This window comes from Meriones unguiculatus, chromosome 21, assembly GCF_030254825.1.
Source record: "Meriones unguiculatus strain TT.TT164.6M chromosome 21, Bangor_MerUng_6.1, whole genome shotgun sequence".
Lineage (NCBI taxonomy): Eukaryota > Metazoa > Chordata > Mammalia > Rodentia > Muridae > Meriones > Meriones unguiculatus.
In genome coordinates, this window is record NC_083368.1 from 49,893,199 (window position 1) to 49,906,953 (window position 13,755).

The 13,755-nt window shown below is 39.2% G+C and overlaps 1 protein-coding gene across 1 annotated transcript in view; it reads left to right on the forward strand.

The window, feature by feature from the left end:
- Kcnd2 (potassium voltage-gated channel subfamily D member 2) overlaps positions 1-12,813 on the forward strand; it is a 514,214-nt gene extending 501,401 nt beyond the window's left edge. The window contains exons 3-6 of the mRNA XM_060374193.1: positions 4,048-4,143; positions 4,814-4,906; positions 8,943-9,190; positions 10,191-12,813. Coding sequence (XP_060230176.1) covers positions 4,048-4,143; positions 4,814-4,906; positions 8,943-9,190; positions 10,191-10,368 — 615 coding nt within the window. The 3' untranslated portion in view covers positions 10,369-12,813. The remainder of the gene's footprint in view (positions 1-4,047; positions 4,144-4,813; positions 4,907-8,942; positions 9,191-10,190) is intronic.
- Positions 12,814-13,755: the final 942 nt, after the last annotated feature.

Below are 13,755 nucleotides of genomic sequence, written 5' to 3' on the forward strand. Positions count from 1 at the left end.
TCTCATATTGGATGCCTTTGGCTTGTTTCATTTCTAGGGCAGCTACTTTCCTTAGTAAATGGAAACAATCCAATAAACTTCAGACCTTCAGTGCTGACAAAGCTTTGTATGCCACATCCACAGGGAACATTTGAGCATTAAATGAAAGAAACAAACTGTACTGTAATGTCTGGAACACATAATTTAGGCAAGGGGGGTTGGGGAGCAACAATTAAGGACTAATGAATTGTCTTAGATTAGTAAGAAAAGAGACACGAGGTTTGCCTAGTCTCAATCACCAGGTTGCCTAGGATACTTTCATTTCCCCAAATTATTGAAATATTTCTTGATTCAGTAACACTTTTACTAAACATTTACTAAACATTTACTAAAACTTTGTCCTAATTTGCATTCTCACTGCTGGTATTTTGCCACTGCAAGAAGCTGCTATTTTCTACAAGGTACAAGTAGAGGATTGAAAGGACTATTCTCTCTTAACCTCTCATTACACAGCAAGTATTGCCATGGCTGTCATACTGAGTAGGTCAGAAGAAAAGTGAGTTCCTGGAGTAACTTTGTAAAATAATCTCCTTCAATTACCTGCTGGAACAAAAACTGTAATAACAGATGGTAAAGGCTAGCATTCAACAGGTATTTGGTATGTTATACCACAGAATGAATTAAACCAATTAACTCACAGTATCACAGCAAACCAAGAGAAAAGTCATGGCTGAAATGAAGACAGATGGGCTGCTGGTTCTTTTGTTAATACAGTATGTGGCTTAACAAAAATAATGGCTGTTCTGCCTTTCAAACAAATATTTTTTTTCTATATGCGTTAGTGGTTGCTGCTATTTATAGACTTCCTATTTGTGATGAAAGATATATCATGCTCCTGGACAATGTTTTTGGTTATGGTATATTTTCAAATAAAAATTATCAGTATTGTTCAATATACTTAAAGAATGCCATAGGAGAGAAAAGTAACTGTGATACAGGACATGTAATATACAAGGCAGTGGAGGATCGAGGGAGGGCAGGAGGAAAGAAGGAGAGGAAAGCAGCAAAGAAATGCAGGAGAAGAGGAGGCGTGTGTGTGAAGCCATAATGGACCAGGAGAGAGAAGGTGGACCAAATAAAGCAATGAATGTTTGAGGAGCTGAAAGGATTGAAATCACAATAAGCACTTTCTGGAAATCAATAGGTAAATTGCTTGTTTGTAAATGATTAGGGCAATTCGAGGCAATTTCCTAACATGCTCGTCATTGCCATTGTTTTGTTGACTCTGGACTGAAATCCTAGCACTAGCTCAGAGCTGTTGAAGATAAAAATTTGCTTTCTATCTTCCAACTTAATTCTTCAGTACTGGCTCAATATTTTCATGATCTAAGCATTACACTGACAACAAAAGTGAAATTTGTCAATTTTACACATTACACACAAAGATGATATTGATACACTATATTACTTTAAAATGGAACCAACACACATAAAGCATAAACCCAACAGGGGAGGAAGAAAGAGTAGAACTGAAGCCATGATGATAAATGAAGTTCTCGTGCTTGAGACTGCTCAGCGCTGCTCCTGAGGAAGTAGATGAAAAGGAAAATTCCATAAAATCTGCCCAAACACACACACACACACACACACACACACACACACACACACCCCTTGATACAAAAACAAGCTTGCCATCCAAAATTTGTCACCATGATGCTCGAAGGAGGCAGCCTTGCTCGCTATGGCAAAGGCTGCTTTTAAAGTTTGATTGGTAATGCATGCCTGTGCTCCCAGTGGAGGAGAGAGATGGCTAAGGAATTCAGTGACCACCTAATCTGAGGTTCATAAGAGCATGTCTCAAAACAGCAAAAAAAAGGTACTTGTGGTGAAACACACCTGTGTCCAAAGCTTCACAGGAGCCTGAAGCAAGATCTGCAGTTCAAGACTAACTTCCACCACTCAGCAAAACCCTTTCTCCAAAGTACTAAATAAAACACAGTGGCTGAAGAGATGGATCAGCAGTTAAGGGTGCTTGCTGCTCTTCCGGAAGATTACAGTTTAGTTCCTTCCATTCCAAATCATGTGCTTCAAAACCACCAGTGATTTCAGCTCCAGGAGATTTGACATAATTATATCATTTCTTTCCCCCTCTTTCTTCCCTCCAATATCTCTCACATACCACCCCCCTGTATGTTCCCTGTCAAATGACAAAGCAGAAGAGACTGGAGATGGAAATCTACAGTAGAGTACTTGCTGCACATGCATAAAACCCTGGCTTCAATCCTCAGGACTTAAAAAAAACAAATGAATCAGTAGTTGACTAAATAAAGCACGCTTCATTTGAACAGTGGCGTATCGTGCAGCCATAAAATTTATAGTAATCTGTGCATGTGCTTCCAGATGAAGTTCCCAGATGTAGAAATTAAATAAACTACAGCAGAATGTGAGATGTGTTTTTCCAGCTGAATTCTGATGTTTATGTGCATACTGAGCTTCTGACAGGAGGTACACCAGCCACTGGCTCCACAGCATAAAGGGGGAATGACCACAGACCTTGGGCATGTCTTTGTAGCATTAGCATTTTATTTTTCGTAGGCACACATCTCCTCCCTAGTTTTAGAATGGAAATAACTTTCAAAGTTTTACACTAAAGAGCATTCCAGAACTTGAGACTCAAGGCAATGTGGATATGCAGTGATCCTGAAGAGAGCGGTGGGCTTCTTAGAGTAAGTTTATAGGAAATTTCTTGGTCAAGTCATCCATTAGCTTTGGTATACCGTAAGCCTTAAAGAGTGGTCCCCAGCATGTGCTGTCCTGGATGGAAAGGCAGGCTCCCTCTAGGATGCTCAGGAGGTAGCCTTGTGGCAGAAATTGAAAAGAGAAGGCTGCACTAGAAGGCTAACCACCCAGTCACTGTACCAGGTAACACCTAACTGAAGATCTCTTTGGAACTCTGACCACCTGAAATTCTCCAAATAGAAGACCCGTTTGTGGAAAAAAAAAATGCTTTGAAATTTTGAATAATCTTATAAATCCATCTGGAAAGACTCACTCCATTCTTCATCTCAACAGATTCAAGACTGAAACAGAAATCAGATGAGTACATCTTTGTATAGACCTGTGTGAACAAATTACCTAAAGTCAAGGATTTAAAATTCTGTGTTACTCAGAATAAGCTCCTTTTGGTCAATTTAGCAGCCTAATTGTAAACAGAAATGAATTAGGTGAAATTTTAGGTGATATGAATTAGGTGAATAGTGATTTTAGAAAAAGAGAAGACGTGAGGGCTAGGAGAAAGGGGGGAAGAGGGGAGAGAAATAGGGAGAGAGTGAAGAAAAAAGGATAGAAGGGAAAGAACAAGAAATGAAGAAAGGAAGGGCAGGAGAGAGTAGAGAAGGAAATAAGAAAACAGAATAGAGAAGGAGAAATCACATCACAACTAATTTCTGGAAACAAGTTACTAGTTTTAAAAAAAGAAACTAGTGACATGAACAAGAATTGATGGTGGCTTTGCTGTGCCCGTGGTTTCCACTTGAGTAAGTTATTCAGATTAGAGTAAGTGTAAATAAATACAAGTCAAGTGATATCGTTATTTTGCTCCTGACAAAACTGAAAGAATAACAAAATAATTTGATCTTACTGTAAAGATGAATCCCAATTCTGAAATGCATGAGCTAAGCCAGCTCCAAGACAGTTAATAATAAAACACTCAGAACTGGGGGGGGGGGGGACAGTTTTCAACTGTTTCGTCTGGAAAACTAGTTTACTTTCAAAATACATCTGCTGGCCAGGGGATTACACAGAATGCATTCTCTGCTGGCTGGCACCATGGTGCAATGGGTAAAAGCCTTGCACCCCACGAACTGGGTTTGAAATTCAGAAAAAGCGCTGAGAGATCTAACGCTATAGAGCTGTCTTCCGACTATGACAGTGTGAGCCGGGCCTGCACATCTATGTATCTCATGCATATAAAAATAATACTTTTAAAGGTTTCATTCTCTGCCTTATGAACAGGATTCATCAGCGTTCATGTGATGTTGGTTTGTTCTATTTTTTTTCCTCCTGTAGAAAGCAAGGCTGGCCAGGATCCGGGCAGCCAAAAGTGGAAGTGCAAATGCCTACATGCAGAGCAAGCGGAACGGGCTGCTCAGCAACCAGCTGCAGGTACAGCCAAGCCCTTTGCTTCTCCATAACGTGGGCTCATCAGCATGATGGTGATTCAGCGCCACTTAGCCATATGATTTTATTGCGGGTAATTATGAAAATGAGTACTGGAACAACAAAGTGTCATTTTTATAACTTTCTGCCGTACATCCCAGTTGCCTACAAGAGTTTAGGAACCGTGCTGGGAGATATTGCCAGAGGTTATGCTTTCTCTTTCCGGTAATAAAGTCCAGCTCCACTTTGTCACCATGACATCTGTCCACTGTGACACTGATGATGTAAAAATTAATTCTCAATCGTTCAAATACTTAGTTGTTTTTATCGCAAAATTACATGTGTTCCTTAAGGTACACTTTGACTGGGGCCAGGCAGAGATAAACTGATGGAGAGAGAAGAGCATTCGGTGTTTAAAAAGTCACAGGGTCAAAGCAGAAATTGATGAACTCTTAGTAACAGGGACTTGAGTTTCCAACACAGGGCTGTGTACACTTAAAAGACCACATGGAAATGTACCCACTGATCACCCAGACTTAATTACACGTTTGGCTTTTTATAGTAAGTGCCACCAAATTAGTCTCTGAAAACACGCCAGGTAACCTGGCGTACATGTGTAGCCCAGATTCTCTAGTTTCTGTAGTAAAGAGGAAGTTTTGTGTCTTCCCTGTTTCAGTCCTCAGAGGATGAGCCAGCCTTCGTTAGCAAATCCGGATCCAGCTTCGAGACGCAGCACCACCACCTGCTCCACTGCCTGGAGAAAACCACGGTAAGGAGACAGCGGGGTTGTGCCTTAGTAACGATTCAACGTAGAAATTGCTGTAATTATCCCACATGCTTGGCCCTAACTGGCTGCATGAACTCCATTCCAAGACACCAGGTGAATGGAGAATGTTAACTACTGAATCAAATATTAATTCTTCTCTGATTTAAACAAAAAATAATAATAAAATTTCAAGTGTCTCTGCATCTAAAGAAAGAAGCTATCAAAGGTGTCACAGAAACAAAGGTGAGAAGGGACGAGAATGTGTTCTCAGTCATTCATAGGTGCAGTGAATACAGGTAGATACGTGAAAATGATCTCTTTAGTAGGATCAAATGATACTTGATCACAGAGAGTCCCTATGTACAGAGAAGTCTTCATTTGCTCACTTGCATGAAATTAGTGGGAAATCTTCCACGGCAAAGTCGCCCGTTATTAAGCTAGCTGTCCATCTGCATCATACTCAGTGATCACAGAACAGAACAAAGCATTTATCATGTGTGACTCAAGTCAGCTCGCTCACCAGCAATGCCTTATAATCAGTCTGAATTCTAGTGTGTCTCCTATCAACTTGATTACACAGAGAGTCGTTGAGCAAATAAATATCTTTTGCCTGCTCTGTACCCAATAGGGAGCCAAGATTCAAGATACTGTGAAACCAGTATGAACCATCACCACTAAACCTCCACTGATAGGGCAAACAGGAACAATGGATGTACTGGAGAAGGGTAGTGAGCAGTGGAAGCAAGGGAAGAGCCATGGGTGGAGCAATGAGGAGCCATGAGTAGGCAGGCTCAAGAAAGCCTTCCTATACATCTCATTTCTTAGGGGGTTTGGAACATACAGATGTATTTGTTGGGCAAAAGTTGATGTAGGTGCTGGAGAGACAGCTCAGCCATTAAAGGCTCAGGCTCACACTTAAAAGATGATGTATGTGAAGAAAGAAAGAGAGAGAGAGAGAGACAAGGAGGCAGCAAAGGAATCTGAAGTTTCCTAGATAGTACATGAAGACTCCAAGAGAAAGATGGTAGTCAGGTGTTGTGCTGTCAGGATAGACAGCTGATGATTATCTTACAATAAGTAGAAAACTTAGAGATTTAATTAGGGTAGTTACATGATGTTTTTAATAGCTGAGTAGTATTCCATTGTGTAAATGTATCACATTTTCTTTATCCATTCTTCAGTTGAAGGACATCTAGGTTGTTTTTAGTTTTTGGCTCTAACAAATAAAGCTGCTATGAACATAGTTGACCAAGTGCCCTTGTGGTAAGGTAGAGCATCTTTTGGGTATATGCCCAGAAGTGGGATAGCTGGGTCTTGAGGTAGATCAATTTTCAATTTTCTGAGAAACCACCAGATGGATTTCCAAAGTGGTTATACAAGTTTGCACTCCCACCAGCAAAAATATTTCTTAACAACAACAACAACAAAAATAACCTTTACCCCCCAAAAAAATAGTTTAGTTTAAGCTACTTAAAAATTATATGCAGCAACCAGAAGAGGACCAACTTCTTTTATTCCAGTCTCTAATGAGATAAGCCCGATTGCCATCCATAAGTGGTATCATGTGTGTTGCATGTGCACTGTAAGAGAAAAACACAAATTATGAATCTTCTGTGCAACAAAAAAATACCACAGAATTCTGTCATGCAATCATTGTTCTTTAGACTCTGAAGAGTGGAATGTTGAATTCTATGTGCTTCAAAATGCTACTCTCAGCAAAGAAATGACAGAGTGGGTAACTAAAACAATCTATTTCCCATTAGGCCAGGAATTGCTTCGATTGTTTTACTAATATTTTAGGATGAGGGATAGTTAAGTGAAATTCAAAATGTGCAGAGCCTTCCATTATAAGGCCATTTCTACACACATGCAGATAAAATCATAATTGAAGTCATTCACCAGCAATTCGGGCTAAGGAATATTTGATCTTACATTTCTGAGGCAGAATTCTCATGTAGGCATTTCAGGAGGTGATTCTTTACTATTCTTAAATTAAAATTAGTATTGTGTTCTGTGGAGTGTGGTATGTGAAATGATGTACCTGTTTGGTAGAAAAAGAGGTGATAAACTACAAATATATGGAGATGACCTAGAACCCCTGCTCAGATGTATCCCATGGCAGCTCAGTGTCCAAGTGGGCTCCCTAGTAAGGGGAGCAGGGACTGTCTCTAACATGAACTCAGTGGCAGGCTGTTTGATCACCTCCCCCTGGAGGGTGGGGCCTTGCCAGGCCACAGAGGAAGATCCACACAGTCCTGATGAGACCTGATAGACTAGGGTCAGATAGAAGGGGAGGAGGTCCTGCCCTGTCAGTGGACTAGGGGAGAGGCATGGGAGAAAGAAGAGGGAGGACAGGTGGGACTAGGAGGAGATGAGAAAGGGGGCTACATCGGGGTATACAAAGTGAATAAATTGTAATAAATAATAAATTAAAAAAGAAGAACTACATTACATTATCAAAAAAGAAAGAAAGGAAGGAAGGAAGGAAGGAAGAAAGAAAGAAAGAAAGAAAGAAAGAAAGAAAGAAAGAAAGAAAGAAAGAAAGAAAGAAAAAGAAAGAAAGGCCACAAAAGCTTGGAACTAATCTCTTGGAACTGATCTCTTGGGAGATATTTTTTCAGAGTGTACATATATTACATTATTTATTTAAAGGCGTTACATTTTAAGTCTATTTTTGTTTATCTATCTTAAGCCTCTTTTTCCCTACTCCATCGCAATCCCTTCCAACACACCAACACCTGGTAGGAGAGAAAGAACATTAGTGGGGAGAGGGGGAAGCATTCTCTTTAGCTACTTCCTGTTGGTTAAGGTTGTCAGGTTCCTTAGGGCAAGGCCATTCCTCCATTCAGGATATCTCCAACTTCTTGTCAAACCTCATCAACAGAATAAGGAGCAGAAGAGAGGAAGCACCAATAGCCTACCTCTTTCTCAGAGCTCCCTAACACTCTCTGGCTCTAGCTTTTATTCTCTCCCAGAGTCCTCAGATTTAAATTATATGCAGCTGGGAAAGAGCCCCTCTCAGAGCCCGCATGAGGCAAATAGTTTGCTGCTGTGGACCATCTGAAGCAGTCCAATATCCTACACCTGGGATCAAAACAAAGCCATGTTTATATCCACAACATTTATTAATAAACAATACGTTTTTTCTATATATTGAGAATTTTATGGTAGCACTGAAAGAAATGGAAATGCCTGAGGTTTCTCAACTTCTTTTTTTAAATTTTTATTTTATTTTTAATTACATTTTATTTCCTTTGTATCCCCCCTCTAGTTCCCTCCATCCTCTCCTCCCAACCCCTCCCTTCGTCTCCCTTCTCCACCAATGCCCCTCCCCAAGTCCACTGGTAGGGGAGGGTTTCTTTTTCTTCCTTCTGATCCTAGCCTGTTAGGTCTCATGAGGAGTGGCTGCATTGTCTTCCTCTGTGGCCTGGTAAGGCTGCTCGCCCCCAGGAGGAGGTGATTAATGAGCAGGCCAATCAGTTCATGTCAGAGACAGTCCCTGTTCCCATTACTATGGAACCACTTGGACAATGAACTGCCATGGGCTACCATTTCCATGTCACATGACAGTGTTTGCTACTGGCAATCTAGCTTAGGGCATTCTGTTGGCAGTAGTCTCTTTTTATAAGTTTAGTCTGCTTGATAAAGTCAGTCTAAGTTTATACATTTCCTGTGGATATTATTTGTACTCATTTAAGTTTTGTTTCTTTATTTTATAATACTCTAATTTTATGCTTAAGTTAACAAATGACATTTTTTAAAATGTTGCTCTGTAAATAAATACTGAATCAGCTCGCACATGTCAATCTCCAGATCTAGACAGAAAGATTTTCTTCCACAACAACAACAAAAAAATGTTCCATAAAAGAATTTCGATTTTGATACTTTAGTCTTGCTGAGAATCATTTCACTTACTGGTTAGAACAAATCGAACTGAATCTTAATACATTTTCATTTTTAAAATACTGATATTTGATCTCTTTTAAATTACAAAATCATTTATCTTCTTTCTTTACATTTTCTTACAACTCTCCCACAGAACCATGAGTTTGTGGATGAACAAGTCTTTGAAGAAAGCTGCATGGAAGTTGCCACGGTTAATCGTCCTTCAAGTCACAGTCCCTCTATCTCTTCACAACAAGGAGTCACCAGCACATGCTGCTCACGAAGACACAAAAAAACTTTCCGCATTCCTAACGCCAATGTGTCGGGGAGTCATAGAGGCAGTGTGCAAGAACTCAGTACAATTCAGATCCGATGCGTGGAGAGAACTCCACTGTCCAACAGGTACCTGGGATTGCTCTGTACTGGGTAAATGCCTGTCCTGGTTCATAGACCGTGCCAGCTGCAATCATGGTGCAACCAATGTGGCCTCTGAGCCCTAATTCCTAGAAAACAAGAGAGACAAAACTGACAAATCAAAGGGGAGAAAAAGCATATTCATTAAGGCTCAAAAGTTGCATTAGGAGGCAGAGGAGATGGCTCATTGGATAAACTGATTGTCATAGAAGCCTAAAGACCTGAGTACAAATTCTCTAGAATCCACATAGGAGCTACTCATACATGGCAGTTGCGTATGATCGCATCACTTGGGAGACAGAAACAGGGAATCCTGGGGATAAGGTGGGTAACTAGAATAGCTGCAGTTGATGAGTCAGCCAGCGACCCTGTCCCAGTTCATAAAGAAGAGAGTGATCAGGAAGACAGCTAACATACAACTCCTGTTGTCCCTCCTCCTTGTGTCCCATGGGAACTTTGTGATAAGACTATCACTTGTAAAAGCATTAGGTTTTACATACTTAGAAGTATGGCTTTGAGGTTCTTAACATATGGCCATCATTAAGTGGGAGCTTTCAAGCAACTATACATTTCAGATGTACAATTCATAAAATCCCTAAGATTTTTATTCCCTTAAGTGTTACAAAATCTTCATGAGATGGCATTCCATCCTGGTACTCTAAGCCCCTCAAAGTCTCTGCCAAAGAAACTATTTCACTTTGCCCATCTCAGACATCTAACTGTTATCTGAGCCCATTTTATTATGCCTTTTTGAATATACTTTGGGAAACAATTGGTTGAAGTAAGTTGAGCAAAATTTGGGGGATAAAACATGTTAATGAACTGACTAACATTTGAAATAATATATAGTAAAGTGGTTTTAAATATGGCATTGCTTATATATTTTAAATGTTATTTAATGGTAGTAAAATATGCATTCTTTGGTTACATGAAAAACAGCTTAAAATAAATAACTTATTTGTTCAAACCTACTTTTCTCCCTCATCAGCCGATCCAGCTTAAATGCCAAAATGGAAGAGTGTGTTAAATTAAACTGTGAACAACCTTACGTGACCACAGCAATAATAAGCATCCCAACACCTCCAGTAACCACACCAGAAGGCGATGACAGGCCTGAGTCTCCTGAGTATTCCGGGGGGAATATCGTTAGGGTGTCTGCTTTGTAAAACAATTGGCACCAAAGTCTAAGAGAATTTGAGTCCTGACCATGGAAAAAAAAATCTGAAGTAGAAGAAAGAAGAAACAATAACTTTTTTTTGCACATTAAGACAGCAAAGCAAGAAGGTTGGCAAAGAATCAAAAATAATTGAAGATTGAGGATGTGAATCAAACCACCAAAAGGCATTTCTAGGCAGCGTTCGTCCTGCTCACAGAGGAGGACTCTGTGACCCTTTGACTTTGTGAATGAGCACAATGAAATGCCATCTACCAATGCTTCTTATGATCAGAACTCTTTTTTAATAAAACAAATAAAACGAATCTTTGAACATAATGTTCCAGTTGAATGCAAAACAAAAAAAAATACGGAAAACATTTTGATAAAAATTTTTCCTGTTAAATCCATGAACATTGGCTCTGGCGAAGAATACTGCAGATGGAAACATTCATACGATCTATTTGTCTGGACTGAAGGAAACCACCCTAATGCATGCTAGAATTCTTTGGAGCAGTGATCTCAGTTTCCTTATGTTGTCTTCAGAATAGGCATGATAAACTATACCTGTAGAAAGGGGAAATTTCTGTGCACTTACAATGAGCTGATTGTCCATGTTCTCTGGTGGGCTGTGCAAATAAACTCCCTTTAGCACTGTAGTGTTTCTCCTGGGGATGCGCACTAGTAAATCTAAAGTGTTCGGATAGTTCAGTATTAATTATTGTTTCACCCTGCACCTAGTCGTTGTTATCAGTGCAATAATTCATTCTATATCTGTTGTATCAGGCATCAGGATTTTTTTTTAGACTTTCCATATATTCATAGATACAGTAAGAGCCACATTCATAGAAAACTTCTGGTCGTGGCCAGGTTTTAGGTGACTTTTTAATCCAAAACTATGTGTCACCAATGTTTTCTGGTAGTATTCTTTGGTCCACTGTATTCCTGTGACCCGGTGTGTTTTCCATCCCTGGATCTCTCTAGTGTCTTTCTACTGGGCTTACCCATTAATGACAGGATTCGTATTTACTGTAGTAAAAACAACAGTTTCCTGCATTACAGTTCCCAACCGGCTATTATAAGAAGACTGTCAGACACCCCCTTGACAAAACTAGAGTAAAGGAGCTGACATGAAATATCTCCAGTGTTTTCACTATTTATGGAAAACCCAGACCCTGAAAACACCCATATGTGTCTTATGAGAGGAGTTAAATGAGACTGAAAAAAGAATCACAGGCTGAATGATTTCAGAATCTAACTCAGTGTATTACTTATTTCGCTTCAGATCTTGAATACAGTTTGAGAACAGCTGAAATGCAGAGGTAAATGAAAATGCTTTGTGTAGCGCTATTTGATGAGAGCATGCTTTTGATGCCATCCAGGAAAGCAACAATCGATCTCAAAAGATTCCAGTGCATCACAAGGCACAAAGTTCTCTGCAAAACCAGGACAAGAGTGTGGCGATGCGAAGTTGACCACTGTGTACATTTAAACGAAGTCTTGCTAGCTTTTCACCCTCAGATATCCTCAGATGTGTCTGCACGTGACAATGTGAAAAGTTCTATGTCAAATGAAAAGTTTTGTTCATTCTAAGCCACCACCCTAAGAATGAAAGCTTAGTTTCTATATGTGGGAAAGGTTAACAATTATTCCTCTGTCATGAAGATTTTGAAATGCTTACCACAGTTTACCATAAAAAGAAGTTAATCCAAACATTTTCAGGTAGAGCCAGACATGGTCACTTCCCGTTTAGAGACCAGCTTCTAGAACATGGCTAGGCACACCTTCATCAACAGCTGAGTGACAGGAAGAGACGCTCAGCTGACGCGCGGGAACACCTGGCTTTACTCCTAGCGTGTCTTTGAAAAGTTACTAATATTCCTGCAGCGTGAATATTAACAATTCTATTAACACCTGCCTGTTGTCACTTTATGCTTCTAGAGCAGATATATAGTGAAACTTATTTGATGGCATTTATTGAAAAAAATCTTTTAAAAATATAGACTAAGGAAAGTACAATCAGGAACACTTAACATCTTTTGATTCCCAATAAGTTCTATTTTCATGTTCCTTACAGTACTTAAAATGAAATACACTTAGCTTATTTTCATTGATAATTATTCTTCCTCTTTTTATTTGTCATTTATCACACATTATTAATTTCTTCAGATTTTCAGAAAAGAGATTTAAAAACTTTTTGATGTTTTAGGTGATTTGAAAATATACTGTGTTGGTGGTGAATGACTATTGATGACTTTGTTAAGTGCATCTGTATTGTAAGTGAAATGTAATTATTTCTGTGTATCATATGGAGTAACTAAGGTCATTGTTTTTTGACAATTTTGTTTGAAATTCATATATCTTATTTCAAAGGATAGCATAATACCTGCATTATGCTGGAAAAAAATAGACTTTGGCGAATACTTAAATAAAACATGTGCATGCTTGAACAGGACAACGTGGTTGACTATGGCCCTTTTTTCTTGGATTTAATTCCTTTCTAAAAGATGTGTCCCACTAATAATAAATCTAAGAGGACCCTGTGGTTCATGCAGGCCCAAAGAACTCAGCTCTTCATTGTAATCTAAACTGGTTAAGACAATAACGCCAGGAGGAGGTATCATAGGAGGGAAATCACTTAGAAAGCCCAGACTTTGAGCTAGACACATCGTTTTCACTGTCGCTTGTATCAGGCAAAGTGAAGCTCTGAAATTACAGATTCAGAGTTTGGCTCAATTCTTAGTCAAAATAGGGTTTGGGGTAGAAACTGGGTGATTTATGTGCCTATAACTATGTGTACACATAGATGATAAATGACAGATAGATAGGTAAGTAGGTAGGGAGAGAGAGAGTGTGTGTATGTGTGTGTGTGTTGTTTTAAGATGTTCTTTTTACATTTTTAATTAAAATATAAATATATCACTGCCCCTTTCCTTTTCTCTCTTGAGCCCCTGCCATTGTTCATTCCCTGTAACCTATTCCAGGCACACACACACACACACACACACAAACACACACACACATTGTTAGCCTATTTTTTATTGTTGTTGCACTCATATACAGCCAAATATACAAATACAACCTACAAAGTCCGTTTTGTTGTTTATGTGTTTGTGTTTCAGGGGTGACCCCTTTGTGTTAGATAACCAATGGGGAACGCATCCCTGTTCAAAAACTATGCATGTACTGACAGCCTTTTCAATATCCTGGAGGAGACAAAATGGAGAAACTACATTTAAAAAAAAATTTGTGGAGGGAAAAGAGACAAACCACTTAGTAGAGAGACTAATTTTCTCTTTCTGTACATTATCCTCTTAGTATACATTCTCCATATTTGCGTTAATTATTTTTGTAATAAGCTGTGACTTCCTGAGGTATCAGTCTTGTCTTAAAAATATTA